Raw genomic sequence first — 18,371 nt, 5'->3', positions numbered from 1 at the left:
CCAAGCCAACTACTAAATGTGGGTATGCCTGGTTAGGAATACCCACATTTAGAATGTAGTCAAAAGGTCTGTTGGATTTTAATTGCATGTGTTCATTTACTACATTATATTATTATTATTATTATTATATGTTTTTGTATTTCATAAAGTTAAAATGTGGTCCATTTTTGTATTACAGCTTGTTAATTTTGGTGATCTATTTGCAACTGTGAAATAGTTGGCAAATAAATGTTGACTATGCTAATATAGATTGCATTTAAGTTTTCATTGTATCTTTGATTGAAACTATATACTATTTATCCAGAACATTCTGGATTCAGAGCAGTTCAGTTCATATGTTCTGTTATTATATTCCTTTGGTAATAATAACCAAAGGAATATAACAATGTTGCTTGCCAACACCTGCAAACAATCACATTGATGCAAATTTCAAATTCAACAAAATTAACAACCTTAATATTCTTCTACATGTACATACATTTGAATGTAGTGAAATATAATAATATACAAAATACACAACTATGTACTAAATTGATCTAACACCTTTTCTATCACATTTATATATATATATATATATATATATATATATATATATATATATATATATATATATATATATATATATAAAATTACACCAATGACAAGGTTGTCACCTGGATGAAAATATCAATGCTAGGTATTAAATTATAGCTACAAAAGCAACTGAAAGTTGTGGGACACAGATTTTGAAAACTGTATAAATATATATTTAATTATATTTATGATCAATTCACCACAAACAAGAAGATTGTGCCATGTGAATGTGAAATGGAAATTTTTTACCATATGTAACATCCTATCCCTGATCAGAATTCAAAACCGGGACCTCCAGATGAAAGCTGAGATGCTGCCAGAAAAAAGTGGTTCTGTTTTTTATTAGAATGTTTATAGTTTTGTCTTTATACTGAATCTGTTTATGGTTCATTATGTAATATAGTAAGTATAAAAAAAGTAAGTAATATAAATAATGAAATATGTTATACTTATAGAACAATTTCAGTCAACGAATTGTTATTTAGACTCAAAATATATCTGAAAATTATAAAAATCTCTAGTTTTTAATGTGAGCTTTTTTTTTAAGTTTGTCCTGCCCTAACCTCAGTCTGAAATTTTTGAAATTGCACTTTTAATTGTATACTGACAACCAAAATAAAGAATAATGATTAGAGTATTAATATTAGTAAAATTTACCTGCGTTAGTTTATCCTTTTTATATGAATTCATTGTTCTTATTGTTTTAAAAGGATTCTCAAGATTTATAGAGCATCAAACGTGCAAAAAAATTAACTGTTATGCGACTTAACATTTAAATTTTATAATGTATGTTAATAAGAGTAGGTATGCAAATTCTGCTGGCCTCCATGGTGCGAGTGGTAGTGTTTTGGCCTTTCATGTGGAGGTCCTGGATTCGAATCCTGGTCAGGCAGGCATTTTCACACACGCTACAAATCATTCATCTCATCCTCTGAAGCAATACCTAACAGTGGTCCCAGAGTTAAAAAAAAAGTAAGCAAATCCTAGGCACAATCTTAAAAAGCAGATAATAAACACAGCAGTCGATAATCAACAACATGACATTTGCGCATTGAACCATTGCAACACAAATTGGCATGATTTTATTTATTTAATTTTGTGATGACCTTATCATGAATGATGAATATTTTTTGTTTTTTGGAACCTGACAATGAATAATATCTTTAAAACATGCAATTTAACCATAATAACAATAAAGGTATCAAGGGGATCAATTTTACAGATATATTTTATTAATAATATTCTAATCACTCGCTCAAATACTTAAGAGAGTAAATAAATCAAGATAAACCTAGACAATTGCTGACATAGTGCTCAGATACAGTTAAAAGTAAGTACACTGTAAACCAGAGTTCCATAATCATTACAGTACTGCTGGTATATAACTGATTAATGGTGATAACTGCTTGTCATTGAATGGTCATAATACTGGATATTGACAGAATTTTATAATAGCTTAAGTATTTTTATCCAAACCATGAAAAGGGGATACCAAAAACTCTAGATCTATTCAGAGGGTATTAACTGTTAACATCAACAAGGTGTAAAAATGTGTCAAGCTGTTGCAACCAAAAAGTTTGGAATAAAGGAAACTCATGTGAAAAAATAATAACTAGTTTTAAAGAGATCCATACAGAAAAAACAACTAAAAATGAGTAAAAAAATATTATTAGAATATTCACTAATTCAATGCATTACTTTTTTCCTGTTTGGCCTCCAGGGATCACTATCAGATATTACCTCAGAGGATGATATGTATGAGTGTAAATGGAGTGTAGTCTTGTACAGTCTCAGATCAACCATTTCTAACCCACCGGGTTGGTCTAGTGGTGAACGCTGCTTCCCAAATCAGCTGATTTGGAAGTCAAGAGTTCCAGCGTTCAAGTCCTAGTAAAGTCATTTATTTTTACATGGATTTGAATACTAGATTGTGGATACTGGTGTTCTTTGGTAGTTGGATTTTAATTAACCACACATCTCAGGAATGGTCGAACTGAGACTATACAAGACTACACTTCATTTACACTCACACATATCATCCTCTGAAGTATTATCTGAAAGGTAATTACTGGAGGCTAAACAAAAAAAAAAAACCAAAATGGTCGACCATTTCTGAGAAGTGTGGTTGATTAAAACCGAACCACTAAAGAACACCGGTATCCATGATGTAGTATTCAAATTCGTATAGAGGATTTGAACACTGGAACTCTTGACTTTGAAATCAGCTGATTTGTGAAGACGCGTTCACCACTAGGCCAACCCAGTGGGTTTCAATGAACTATTTAAAATTAATTACCAGCACATTAACTGATACTGTAGAGAATTTGATGAATTACATGAAAGTTATCTGCTGGCACACTGAAGTATTACCAGACAATGTTGAAATCCATGTGTAACCTGGTGTACATCAAATGTTAAGAACAAAGGACAACTTTAAAATCACTACCCTGTAAGTGAATTCCACATAATACAAAAATATCTGTTGTTTCACAGCTTGCTATTGACAGTACCCTGCCATTTATTTTACTATGCACATTTTAATTGATATTTACAAAAGAAGACCTACTGACCCATATGTAGTTTTCTTGGCTGAAATATAAATTTACACTTTGAAAACAATCAAACAACACGCTTTTAGAAATATACAAAGTATTGTTTTTACATAACTGTTATACTAGTACTCTTATTAAAAGGAAACATAAGGTTTATCAACATTCCTCATATCCATCACAGAGATAGATTACCCACCCACACACATCAACAAAATGCTAACATAAAATATAACACTTATTTTCATGGTAGAAAATTCATAACACTAGCCTATGGGGCTGATCTAATGGTTAAACTCGTCATTGCAAATAAGTTTTTTAACAGCTGATTTTCAAAGTCAAAGGTTCTGAGGTTCAAATCCTAGTAAAAGTTGGATGCTTTTATACGGATCTGAATGCTAGACAGTGGATACTTTAGTGGTTGGGATTCAGTTAAGCGCACATCTTAAAAATGTTCAGCCTGAGTCTGTACAAAATTATACCTCAACTCAAGATTATTGTCCTCAACTCAATTTCAGCATGGGGGGTTGGTTGCTCGTTGTTCATTAATTAAACAGATAGCAATATATATACTAGTATTAAAAAAAAAAAATCGTAACACTGACTTACATAAACAGCTGTATAAAACTGTTAGCATTTTCAGGAAAGAAGATTATTCTGTTCTTTTATAAACAACAAATAAAATACAAAGCATCAACGTTTTAACCATAAAAAATATGAGTCAATCATATTATAACTACAAATCCCCAAATTTAACATTAACCTTATTAAACATATTCAAACATTATGAAATATTCACAAACTTGCAAAATATACTAAGTGGACAGAACAATTAAGTCTAGCACAATTAAAGTGACTTCAGTTGTTCTGTTTCTATGATATTTTTAAAAAAAATGATTCAAATATGTGCACAACACATTCTTGTGAAAGTCATGAACTCAATGTTCTTCAAGATTAATTCACTACTAACACATTTAGTAAGAAAAAACAATATTCTAAAAGTACAAACACAGATAAAATATACTATTAGAATACATTCTACACGGGTCCTAACTATTTTAATGTAAGCAGTCATCATTTGCAATATTACTGAAAAATGGACTGAATTATATCAAAAACACTCTCTGAAAGCACATTTTCAGTTATTTAAAATCTGCATTACTTTTATAATTTGATGATTTTAGAATATCATAATTTTTATTTTGTGCATTTATGTAAAACTATTGCAAACTTGACATGATTTCCATTTATAATACACTATTATAAAATACATTCAATACCATGATCTTAAAAATATGTATAATAAGCATGTAAGTTGTATATTTTTATGGGTCTAAACAGAAACTAGGAAAACAAGTTACCAACAGAAAATGAAAGTGTGTTTGCTACCAGGCATGCAAATTATATTTTATATTCACCAATTAGCAATTAGTGTATCTACATTTTAAATATACATTTTAAAATAATGGAAGTAAATTTTCATGAAAAAAATTAAAGTCTTCTGAACATATTTCATAACGTAATTGTTTGTAGGCTGGTTAAACAGGAACCTGCAAATAGTGATGTCAGCAGCAAAGTCTAATATTTAAAAACTCCTCCTAACCATATCAAAACAACACAAACAATAATGGGAATTATTTATAGGATTTTTCGATATTTTAATTTGGATATATGGAGAAAGTATGGTTATTTCGTTAATTAATTCTCTTTTGTTCAAATTAGTACATTCAGAAACAAAATTTAATTTAATTTTTGATACAATGCATACTGGCATATTTAATAGATGTAAAATTTATCGGTAAATATAAATGTTTAAAAATGAGGATATTGCCTTGATTCATTTACTTTGTTTACGTATGTAAATTAAAAATGCTATAAAACTGTCTCGCTATAGTGGAATATTATCACTTTAAAAATTTGTAATTGCCGCGTAGTTTAGCATGATTATATTGCACACATTTTAATAATTTCAAAATAAGTTACGCGCAGGTATTTTTAAAAAAAAATAATAGGAAAGATATTTAAGTTTTGTTGTAACATCGTTCAAATATGTCCAGTTTGATCAGTTCATTTGACAACATATTCAGAAAGCTGTATTTCAGTTCAAGGTTAGTGTATTTTAACGCCGTGTGTTGTGTAGTTGGTTGTGTTAATTTTTGCGCATATATTTTTTTGTGAAAAATTCCGCTGAATGTAAGTAACATAGAAAATTAAGGCTGTTTAAAAATCTCTAGTTTTTCAAATTTAACCTGTTAAGTGAGAGATTTAGAATTAAGAATTTTTTTATTTCAGTAAAATTTGCGGGTTTGTATGGATTATCGAGGTTAGAACGAAGGTTGATAATATCATTACCAAATTAGGTATGGTCTGTACGAGTATATTTTGAATCTGTTACAATTCTTTTACAGAATTATAATATATGAAATTAAATTATGGGGATCCTTACAAATAAACTGTATTTTTACGTCGAAATTGTTGCGTGGATATTACGCAATGATAATATTATTTATAGATTATTAAGGCTGAATTATTTTTGGTACCGGTACTCGCTGTCGTGCATATTATATTAATATATTATTTTTGATTGAAACGTACTTAAAATATTGAATTTTTGTTTCCCGAGTTTTAAAATTACTCAATTTTTGGGTGGGGTAGTCATCGATGATTTTATTGAAAGCAAATGAGTATTCGACCGAAAATCGGTGTATTTGTATTTGAAGAAATATTTATTTAAAAAAATTTTCGCCTTCTAATAGGAAAAATGGAAGATTATTTTCATTGTATTAACATGTTTTCATGTTCAAAAATTGTTTTAATAAATCGTTGGTAGCAGGGCCCTTTAGAGTTATTTTTCTAGATTTTGATGGGATTGCAAGTATAATGCTGTTCTTGCTACATTCTGTTCAGTTCTGACTGACTGGTCCATGTTTTTAAAGATCTTACACTTATAACTTATTCTTGATATTATATTACAGTTTCCTTTAATTATTTTTCTTGTGTGATGACTATTGGTTATAGTAATTTCTTATTAGTGGTTTTAATAATTCTGACTGTTTTTAATAAGCCAGTAGACATATTTTTAGTTGTAAGGACTTATTTTTTAAATTAATAAAATATTTACTTATGGTGATTGTTTCTTTATATTGATATTAGGAAAGTCAAGATATTTTGTTTTGGCTATAGAGTGAAAAAATGTTAATGCATGTTGACAGTAAACTGTATATTTCTATCACAGCTGGGTTCAAAAAAAAATCATAAATGTATGTTGACAGTAAACTGTATATTTCTATCACAGCTGGGTTCAAAAAAAAATCATAAATTCATAGTTAAGGTTTGAAAAAATTATTTTCATGGGAGCAAAGCCTGGGATCTCTGTACAGTCACTTTGCTTGTTAATTAGTTCTTGAGGAGCAAATTAACTTTAAACACTTTTCCCAGGTACTTTCACTGTTAACTGTAGGCTGTTCCAATTATATAGCCATAATCTATATAGTCTTTAATATAATTGAAAATTTACTGCATCAAAATTAGAATCCATTTTCTATTCCATTTTATTAGTAAATTTGTCACGTTGTTATAAAAAAAATCCAGTACATGCTTTTCTGTTTTTCCTGAATTTTCCTTTCCTCAATTTTAGATTTATAACAGAAACTAAATTTTTTATAAAATACTGGTTTTTTGTGACATAAGTTGATTAATGCTTCATGGATTTAGTTATCATGTACTACATTGAGTAGAAATTTGATTTCAATGTATTTTATTAAAGTCTTGCTTAACGCTTTGATCTGTATATTATATGATTTCATATTGCTATTATTTACGGAGACTAAATAATTTATTTTTATTGTAATTAGCAAATATTGTTATTTTTTTCAAATAAGTTTGCTTGAAAGTTTCAATTTTATTAATTTTAGATCTTTAAAAAACAAGCTATTTTTATTTAAATGTAAGTATAGATTTATAAGCCTTACTCCGAAGTTGTCTGCCTACAATATAAGTTTTTATAAATACAAAATTATATCTGTTGTGATTTCTTGCTTTATATTTTTTTGTGGTAAAAACCTTTCAAAATGGTTATTAACTGACAATTAGAAGCACAAGCAAAACTAATTTATGTGATTTTTGCTTATACAGAAATTTGAATGTGAAAATGTATATAAATTCTGATTTTGGCAAAATGTAAGAAATTTAATACAGTAATAATTAATTGGTAAATTCTACATTAAGATAAGATACATTGTAATAGTTTAAATATTTGAAGAAAGCTTGCACACTTAGATTGAATCATGTGAGCCCAGATTTAGTTTGCTCTGTAAATGCTTATGTTATGCTTGTACGCTGTGTTAAATAATAATTTGACAAAAGTTGTGTGCATGGTTGTTATTTATTAATTTTATTATTATTTTTTTAGTTAGCTGTACTGATACATAAGTTATATCTTCTTTATAGTTTTTGTTTGAACATCTTGAAATAGTGCTGAATTGCTTTTGTTCGTATTGTATGTTAGTGGCTTTTCTTTGTTTCAGAATTATATTCAACTTGACTGATTCAGAAAAATTGCCTGAGCCTAGGCAGTTTTTAGTTTCAATTGGGCTCATATTTATAGAGCATCAGTTCAACATTCAAGTTTATTAACTAGTGTGGGCTGTGTAATCTTTCTGCCTTGATGACTTCATGGGCTACAGGCAGTCCCAGGCAAGATAATATATCATTACTGAAATTACTCATTTTTCAGTAAAAATGTAAAAATATCAATTTTAGTATTTTAATAAAAGTGTATAAATTTGTTAATAACAATAAAAATTTTTATTTTACAGCGAGATGACTACAATGAGAAAGCAAGAAGAGGACAGAATTACAAAGGAATTAAATGAAATTCTGTATTTAACTAGGCCAATGGCTAGCAAATTAGGACCACCCAGCCCAACTGCTAAACGAGATAGTTTAGTTTTGAATTGTTGTGATGAAGTCTTTCCTGGGATTTACATTGGAGACTGGTTAGTCATGCTTTGTTTCTTTTATTATTTGAATGCACTAGATTAAGTAAGTTTTCGATATTACTATTATGTACTGTACTGATAATTTTGTATTCATTAACTATCATATAATTTATACCATAAAATAAATACTTATTTAATGTACTATAACATAATCAAAATTCATTTTTTAAACCTCTTGACTTTTTGTACTTTGTGTTTAAGCATTTAATGTTTCTTTTATGCATAAATGTAATTTGCAATGATTGTTCTTATGTGATGTAATGAAAAATAGAAAAAAAATTAAGTAAAGAATATAAGTGTTAAGGATGTGTGAAGAAGTGTTAGATTTCAGATATCATTAATTATATTAAAAGACTCTAAAAATATATATATATATTTTTATTTATACTATATATTTAAGTGAGGCAGGTGTGTGTACGTGCGTGTGAGTGTGGGTCTTCTTTTTGATTTAATGTAGAAAAAGATGAGGACATATTTTATAATATATAATATTATATTTTTATTTTATAATGTATTGGGCTTTGAAATAGGTTTGGATGATTATGAAATTGGTGATAAAAGATAGTAAATTTAATAAAAACTAAAGGCTGTATTGAAATAAATGACAATATAATAATTTTATGTAATATTTATTTGATAAAGAAACTAGATGCACAGAAATTTTACCTGACATCATTGCTAAAACATTTTAAAACACAAGTTTCTAATAAACTAATTATGTTGTCAGTTTCACTGTCTTTTTACAATTTTGGATATGGAAGGCAAACTAAAAGAAAAATTGAAATTAATTAATAAGTACTTGGCTCATAAATATTGAAGACTAGTTAAATTGATGACTAATGAATGCATTCTTTGACTAATGGTGCAAAGAATGAGATGGTGAAAAATAACTTAAGACATACTCATATGAGTGAAGTGAAATGGTAAGGAAATGAAAAGATATTAAGCAGGGATTTCCAGTTTCACTTTTAAGAGGAAGAGAGGTGTGGTAGTAATGGAGTAGGTATACTGATAAATAAGAAACTGGTAGGAAAAACATTAAAGGTTGAGTATTTTGATGAAAGGATGAAGATGAGGATAAAAGGAGAATATATTGTAATAATTCAACTGTGCATGCTAACCACTCAGTACACAGTTAAGGAAGTAGAACAGTGTTACAAAAATATAGAAACTGTTTAAAAAATATTAAGGCTTATCAGGTGCAGATATAAATTAAAATCACAACCTAGTTGTGGCAGAAGTGAATATTAAGCCCAAGAAAATTGAAGTGGTAGGAGAGGAGATTACTTTGATTTGGAGAGGCTAAAGGAACAGGAAATGATATAGGAAATGAAAAAGGTGTGCTGGAAAAAATGAGAATGAGAGATAAACCAAGTAATGCTGATGATAAGTAGATTAAAATTAAGAAGAGTTTAAAGGAAATAGGAAAATAGATGATAAGGTTTAAAATCAAGAATAGCATATGAAAAGTATAGAAGGTTGAATAATGAACTAAGAAGGGAAACTGTAAAAGCTAAGGAAAAGTGGATCTAGGAAAAATGTACAGTGATAGAAAAGTTGGAAGAAGAAGGGAGATTTGAACTACTGTATAAAGAAGCTCCAAAAACAGTTTCTAAAGCAAAATGATGGAAGAAAATGTATTAGATTTAATGAGACGGAGGAAATAAAAAAGAAGATGGGAAAATTAATTGTGAATTTATATCTGTTTGGGGAAAAGCTAAGAGAAATAGGTAGGATTGGAAGAAGAGTACAAAGTTCATGAAGATCAAAAAGGGTATAGTGTATTAAAAAATTAAGTAAATGAGGCAATTAAAGTGTTGAAAGAAGTATTAAAGCAATAAGTATTTAGATATTAAGGAATTAAAGTATTGAAATTGCCTCAGCATGTGATGAAATACCAATTGAACTGTTCAAAGTGCTAGGAGAGACAGGAGAACTGTTATTACTAAATCTATGCAGTGGAATACTTGAAGGCAAATGGCCGGAGGATTTCCCATTCAATAATAATGGTACCATTCAATAATCGTACCAGTAGAAAAGAAAAGAAATATAAAGAATGTGAAGAGCATAGAACGATTAGCCTAATATCACATGCAGCTAAGGTACTATTAAGTAACCCACCGGATTGGTCTAGTGGTAAATGCGTCTTCCCAAATCATCTGATTTGGTAGTTGGGGGTTTCAGCGTTCAAGTCCTAGTAAAGTCAGTTATTTTTACACGGATTTGAATACTAGATCATGGATACCGGTGTTCTTTAGTGGTTGGGTTTCAATTAACCACACATCTCGGGAATGGTCGTACTGAGAATGTACAAGCCTACACTTCATTTACACTCACATATCATCCTCTGAAGTATTATCTGAATGGTAGTTACCAGAGGCTAAACAGGAAATAGAAAAAAAAATAAAGAAAGAAAGGTACTATTAAGTGTTCTAAATAAGAGGATATACAGTAAATTGGATGGCAGTATTGAGGAACAGTATGGGTTTAGAAGAGGTGTTGGAACAAGAGATACTATAGGGTGAGATAATTAATAGTTGTGAGATACATGGGAAGGAGAGGGAGAGTGTATGTTGCATTTGATGATATAGAAAAGGTATTTGACAGAGTTAGATGGGATGAATTGCTGTTAATTTTAAAGAAGAAGGGAGTGGACTGGAAAGAGAGGAGCTTAATAAAAGATCTGTACTATAACCAGACAATAAAGTAAGGTTAGGAGATGAAATCACAGAAAGAATAGGGATTGGAAGGGGGGTGAGTTATGGATGTTGTGTGTCACCAACACTGTATAGTATATATTTGGAAGAAATAATTAAATGCTGTCTGAATGGGAAAAGAAGAATTTAGATTCGGGGAAGAAGAATAGAATGTATGTTTTGCTGATGACATGACAGCACTGGTGGAAAGTCCAAGTATGTTAAATGAAATGCTTGAATGAATCTTGCGAATATCAGGGTATGAGGATCAACAAAAAGAAGAAAAAATGTGTTCAGGTGGAAGAGAGGAGAATATTAAGATTAATATAGGAAATGAAGTTTTAGAGCAGGTGAAGAAATCTCAGTACTTAACCTGACTTGCACAGTAAAATTAAAACAAGAAGTAAGAAGGTATTTAATAAGAAGGGAAGACTGTTGTGTAAAAAGTTAAATTTAGCGTTAAGGAAGAGATTAATGAAGTGTTTTATTTGGTGTTTAATGGTCTATGGAGCTGAAACATGGACGATGAGAAAGGCAGACAGAAAATGAATTGAGGCATTTTGAGATGTGGGTGTGGCACAGAATGATAAATGTCAGATGACAAGACCATATTACAAATGAGGAAATATTAAGGAGAATAAGAGAGAACAGGAAAATCTAAATGCGATTGAATATAGAAAAAGGAATTGGCTAGGATATTGTATGCGAAGAAGGTGTTTATTAGTGGATGCGATACAAGGCTTGGTGAATGAAAGGAAAGGATGAGATTTCAAATGATGATTGTAGTTAGGAAAAAGGGAAAATATGCTGAAACAAAGAGGTTAGCAAAGAATAACAAGGTGGAGACCAGCAGCTGTGACAGGACCTTCTCTAATAGCAGAACACTATGATTGTGTGAAATTGATTGTAATCAGCACTGCCTAGAAACTGGTCATAAAATTAGAAACTAGCATCCCCTTCATGGCTTCAACCGCGCTATAAGATTACTTGCACTTCCTGTTGTAATCAAGGGATATTTTACTGGTCAGGACTTGCTCCTGTGTTCATTGAACTCATGCTTGTTAGAATGATAATGATAAATAAAAATTAAAGCTTGTTCAATTTATTAAAACTATGAGTGTATTGTAATTTCTTCAGAAGAATAGTTTGTTCAGTAAAGGACCCACTAATTGGTTTTTAGATTTTCTGTTATGTCTTCACTCCTGAAATACATAATAAGAATTACAGACAGACAAATTACCATCACAATATTACTGAATCTCATAAAGATTGATTCAGCAGCGATGCAAAAATTAAAAGAACAATTTGTTTTTTTACCCCTAAAAATATTAAAATTTAAAAAAATTGAAAATGTATTTTTAAATATTTATCTGAAGACTATTTACAATCCCAGATCGAGTGACTATCTCATTTAGTATAGTCAGAAATTGAGAAATTTTGCAAATTATTTTTCCTTTTTCCACCCCTTTCAAGATTGCATTTCAAAAAATCTAGAAATTGGTTATTGACTTGAAGATTTAGACACACCAAAAATCAAGTTATATTCATTTGTTATAGAGAAATTCAGAAAATAATAAAATTTAGTGTTATCCCATTTTAACTCTTTAAACTCAGAATTTCAAACAATCTAGTTAAGAATTTTTAAAAAAGCACGTAATAAAGAGGAATTAGGTAATCTTAGTTAATGAGTAGTAAAACAAAAACTTTGTTGCTAAACAATAGGGGGCCAATGTCTAATAACATTTTTGAATAAATGTACTAAAAATCATTTTATCAAATTAACATTTCTTAGTTACGTTTATTGAATTGTTTGTTTACATTTATTGAGATTGTTTGCTTTAAAGACGAATCAGTCTATCAGAAAATAGTAATAGGTTTCATTTAATATTTTTGGTAGCTTAGACTATAACTAAATTTAAATAATTGTTAATTTCTAGTTCACATGATTAGAACTGCTTTTTGGATTGTAAAATATATTTGTTAGGTACATATGTTATTTAAATTCTATACTTTTTTTTTACTATAAAAAGTAAAACTTTTTTCAATGTTACTATCATATTATCAGTTAATGAAATTTAATCGTTAACAAAGATAATTTAAATAACGGTTAAAAATATTTTATAAGCTGCCCAGTTACTTATCTAATGATAAAATTGAAGAAGTTTAATTGTTTATTAAAAAATTAGCTTATTCAGTATATTTAATTGGTTTTTATAGTTGTCTTGTAAGTTAGGTCAATTGCTAAGTTACTTATCATTTTTAACTTTTTTGGTAGAAGAAATTGCCAGAAATTTTATATGAGTTGACTGATAAAATTAAAAAAAATGATTTAAAGAATACATATAGGCTTACAAGTGTGGCATACAAAAACTTGACTTTGTGTCAAGTGAACTTCAAAAATAATCACATAATACATTTGAAACCATATATTCAATAGTGTGTAAATTAATCTGAACACAGATATTATCTAATAGAAAGTAATTTTTTTTAGAAAAACATATCATATCTGTCCAATTTGTGAATGTCTGGTAATTAATATGTTCTCTTCTATTCTTAATCACTTTATGTACACAATTTGGCATCGATTCAACAAATGTATTTAAAATTTTTCTTTTATTTCTTCATAAATATGATTTTGTAATAAAAAAATGAAATAAACTTTCACAAAACACTATTTATAACATGAAAAGTGCTAAATAACCAAAGAACAAATAACCTCTATATTACTTAGACATGTTGAAGAATGACTGTGGTCAAGTAGTGTAGCTAGAACATGGAAATAAACAAAAAGTTCCCTATGTGTAAATTAATTTACACGCTGCTGAATATATTGTGGTTCCTAAATTTTTTTGATTTTTGGTACCCTTGCTAAATCCCGATTTTCCCAAGGTGCTCTATGTTAAATTGTATCACGTATACTTTGTAAAATAGTAATAATGTTTTGCAAGAGTTAGGTAAAAATAAATAAAACATTTTAGATCACAAAAAAGTATAATTAAACAAATTCAACTAATTATAATAATTAGTGAAATGGATGATCCTGTTGATTGCCGCATATTTTCTCAAATCATGGAATTAAACTGGACACAGTCACTTTCATTACCTTCTCCACATTGATTGTCAGACAATACTTAGATTTTAGCTTGGCAACCGCTGAAAACCCAGCAGAAATAAGAAGTCTCAAATAGAATTAAAATTTTCTTAACTTAGGAGTGGATGCTATTCATCTCTTACTGATAATCAAAATTCAATTAATTCCTTGCTGCTAAATTTTGTTTTCAATATATTGTTAAAAGTAAACCAATCAGATTATCTATGGAAGCAGTAAACTCAGATAGATGAAGCAGTGATATTAAATTGATCTTGAATCCTTGTAAATCTATGAATATTAAAATTTTTTAAATATTTCTCAAAGCAGATGATTGTGATAAAGCTATGATAAATTTTCTTCAAAAATGGATTTCATATCTCAAGAGAAATCGACTCCATCAGAGGTAAAACATTTTTGCAACAGTGAAAAACATTCCTTGTCTCTGTCTTCATTCAATATATTTTCATAGCTTGAGTTTTTTATAATTGCTAACATTTTCTCAATCGACTTTAAAAAGTGTATATTTCTTACCTGTAGGGAGATTTTCAGAAAGTTCAGCTTTTCAAAGATTTCACAGTTTTACAAAAACATTTTCATTGAAAAATGTTCATATACTTGTTTTCCTCCTCTTTAAGAAAAATATAAATTCCTTCTTGCTATTCAAATGTACAGGACAATACATTACTATGAGAAAGACAATGTGAAGTCCTGTAATTCAGCGAAGACATATTTTTGGATTTCATATTCAATGGCTGAGTTTTTTAATGTTTGTTGTATTCACTACATAATCTAAGACTTGATTCAATGTGTAGGGATCAGATATTCTGACATGAGTGCTTCCCTGTGAATAATGCAGGGTTCCACAGTGCTTCAGGGGCTTTGTTTTGAGTAAAAGCCTGCAATCCTCCAAAAGAACTGGACATAGAACAAAGACAATCAGTACAGATATCAATCAGCACATGTAGTCAACTCCAAACTGTTTTTGGATATAAAAGTATCAAGGATCTCAAACAAGTTTTGAGCCTTTATAGTAGCAGTGATATTTTTACCTAAGAGAAAGTCTTTTACACTGTTATTGCCATCAGTAAACCGTAAATAGCAAATTAAGTGAGCGTCATTATTACCCCAGTGACCTTACCCAACTGCAAACCAAATTCCTTCCCTTTTAATTTTTTCAATTAATTGATCATTGAGATTCTCTACTATGACTATATTTTGTTGCTGGTGGTGTTATTATACAAACGCATTTTTGAAAGAAGCTTCCCAGCAGACTCGCCAATCAAAATGTTTTGTATATCTGCAGCAGCCAGTAGAATTAGTTCTGCAATTGTATGGGCTTTTTACATATTGTGATTCTATGTGTTATCTTGTAAAATGCTAGCAAAGCATTATTTGGTATTGATGCCTGCTTATAACAACATGTTAATTCTTTTTGCTTCCTGCTAATGTAGTCATGAGATTTACTACACTGGGATGAGCGGTTTCTAAATGGCGTTTCGACTTAATTTGGTTGCATGTACTCGGTGTTAAAACTTTCATATACTGAATACATGATTACATTGTGGCCTCATTTACATTGACTTTTATCAATGTAAAATGGAAGTAGAAATATATTTTCAGTTTTTACACTAATTCACACTCTCACCACTGGTTAATGATGTGCTCTCTTTATTTTTACTCTCGCAATGCACTGCTGATCCATTTTTAAAATTGTTTATGAGAAAAACTTTATTTGACTTGATCACAACAATTCAGGTGATACAATTCCTGAAAACTATTTCAACACCGAAACCATTTAAAATCAACATTTGTTTATATATGAACACAAAGTATCAGAAAATTCAAGAAACTTCTAAAACAATCAAGAGACTTGTGCCATGTCATCTAGTAACTATACTTTCATAATAACTAAGTAGTTTGCACCAGCTCTGCTAGATTTATCATCTTAAGACATCGATTTGAAACTAGAAATAAAATTATAAATATTTAGCAGTATCCCTGTGAGGAAGTTATGGCACTCAAGGGAACCAAAGTGCACATCTTGAAAAAAAAATTTGAGAATTGCATTCTGTATTTTATATTAATTATATTTAAACTATTTTTCTTTTTCTATATTGATAGAACTTTATTTATAGGTTTTTTTTTTTTAAATGGAGTTTTAAACTGTATTGAACAGCTGTATTTTAGGAATATGCACTGTGTTTAATTTTACGTTACTGTGATTATGTTTTTAAAGTTGCAATAATTTTGAATAAAATCCCTAGAGTTCAGAAGTCAACATTTGGAATAAAAGCGTTATTTAAATTTAAGTAAATGGTGGAATCATGATAAAGGTACCTTTATTATGTATGTGAAAGAAATTAATAGACAAATACAAGGCTTAGACTGATAACTACTGAGGACAGTTTTTAATATTTGGGGGTTAGTGGAAAAGCTTTAGATGTGGTCAAAGGGCAAGATCTTATTAAAACCTATTGGAGAGTCATTATTTTTAGGTGACAGCCCTGTCTGATTGAACAGATGACCAGGATATTACTAGACGGGTAAATAATGGAAAGGTAATAACTAGGAAACTACACTCATTGTTATGGTACAACAAGATTTCTAATGGGGTTAAAAACAAATTTTCAAAATAAAGGTGGCGAGTTATGTAATTTACAGGGCTGACATTTGGATATTAGATGATAAAATGAAAATCAGACTTTGAATAGAGGTGTGATTTCGGAGACAATGCTGAGGCTAACAGTGAAGGATAGGATTAGGAATGCGATCAGAAGAAGCTTGAAGGGGCAGAGTTATATATATATGCAGCAGTATAGAGACAAAATGTTGCATTGTTGTTATTTAAAAGGATGAGTTCCAACAGTATTTGAGTGAATGCTGATAAAAAGATGAATGAAAGGTAGACTCAGAACTTCTTGGCAACTTTTTGTGTTAACAGCAGTGATCAGAAAAGGAATGGAAGATATGGAGAGACTGTCATCGATGGCTTACAGAATATGGAAGTTGGTTTTGTTGCTATAATATTCACCTATAAGGGATAAATTAAAATATTAATATGTATCAATTTTTTTTTTGTCAATAAGAAAGTTAGTGTATTTTTTTATGAATTATATGATTCTGTGGTAGTGACCCAGTTAAAAATGTTAGATTTTTCTGCTATATATTCTTCATTTTGTAAATTTTGAAATTATGTTGCTGCTACATCTTTTTATAAGAATTTTTGTTATATTTTCATTATTATAGAAGTTACTTGATTTTTGAGATTAAAATTTCTATCAATTTCTAACATAAATTTTAATTTTCTTTTTAAATTTTATTTAGTATCAATTTGCAGCATCAAGAATTTAACTACTGTCAGCATTATTTTCTTATAATTTTTCTTCTTCTTTCAGTTAATCTAAATCATAATTCTTGTCAAAATCACAGGCATCTTTCTCTAAAATGCTCCTAATATATTAATTAGTCAGTCAATCTTAATTATAAAAATATATTTAAATCGTTAATTTTATATGATACAGATTATTTCATTATGAACAATAGACATGGAGGATACACTTATAAAAAAAAATTGTGTAAGTATTTAATATTAACCGCTTGAAAATTTTATATAGCATGAGATTGTTGATCTTTTTCTGTGAAGAGTTCAATGAAAAATTGTATAAAGACATCACATCCCAATGACAACTAAATGCAGGATATACAGTCAGAAGCACGAAGTGGTGTTGCATGGTGATTGTGAGTGAAGGGAAAAATATATTTTTAGTATGTAAAAATTACCTTGGTTACTATAGACTGTAGACTATGGTTATTATAGACAAGCATTATTCTTTAGATGTTAGTGTGTACATATATTTTGGCATTGTTTCTTTTTTGTCTGTATGCAATAATGATAGTCAGTTTTTAGAAAATGTAATACTTAAATAATTATTGCGGTTTGTGTCAGTGTACTATGTTTTTTTGTTTTTTTGCTGTATTCCAGCAGTGATAGCTTATTTAGTAAAAGTAATTAGGTTGTCTTACTGACTGTTGGTATGTTGGTGAGGAATAGTAAAATTGTTTGTACAAGCCATTGTCTTTTTGTTGTGTGATAGATTAATTACATTAATTTCATGATAAAATTGGTTTGTGCTAAAATAAAGTCATATAAGGTTGAGGAAGGAAGAGTTTTGATGAATCACAAAAATATCTGTAGCAGTACATGTGCATTAAAATTTATTTTTATGGAGTAACTGTCTTATTTTCACATAAAAAAGATTTCTCCAAAGGGAAGTGAGGAATAGTATCGTTGCCCTCAAGTAAATTAAATTATTTTTTCACAAGTAATAATAATTAATAATATTTGATTTTGAAAGAAAGTCCTGGATAAAACTGTAAACTGCGTCCCCCCTGTACTATATGATCATACCATTAACTGTAGAACGCCTAGCAGTAGGATATTGAAAGTTTTGCAGTAAGAATA

General features: G+C 29.2%; 1 protein-coding gene across 4 annotated transcripts in view; it reads left to right on the top strand.

Moving 5' to 3' along the window:
* Positions 1-5,171: 5,171 nt before the first annotated feature.
* Positions 5,172-18,371, top strand: part of LOC142321704 (dual specificity protein phosphatase 3) — a 65,698-nt gene continuing 52,498 nt past the window's right edge. For 2 of the 4 annotated variants that reach the window (XM_075359998.1, XM_075360002.1), the window contains exons 1-3: positions 5,172-5,315; positions 7,649-7,817; positions 7,940-8,119. In XM_075359998.1, the coding sequence (XP_075216113.1) occupies positions 7,789-7,817; positions 7,940-8,119 (209 nt within the window). In that variant the 5' untranslated portion in view covers positions 5,172-5,315; positions 7,649-7,788. The remainder of the gene's footprint in view (positions 5,316-7,648; positions 7,818-7,939; positions 8,120-18,371) is intronic. The other 2 variants (XM_075360000.1, XM_075360001.1) reach the window with 2 other exon arrangements.

Source organism: Lycorma delicatula, chromosome 3, assembly GCF_047948215.1.
Source record: "Lycorma delicatula isolate Av1 chromosome 3, ASM4794821v1, whole genome shotgun sequence".
NCBI lineage: Eukaryota > Metazoa > Arthropoda > Insecta > Hemiptera > Fulgoridae > Lycorma > Lycorma delicatula.
This window is presented reverse-complemented; position numbering and strand designations above follow the sequence as displayed.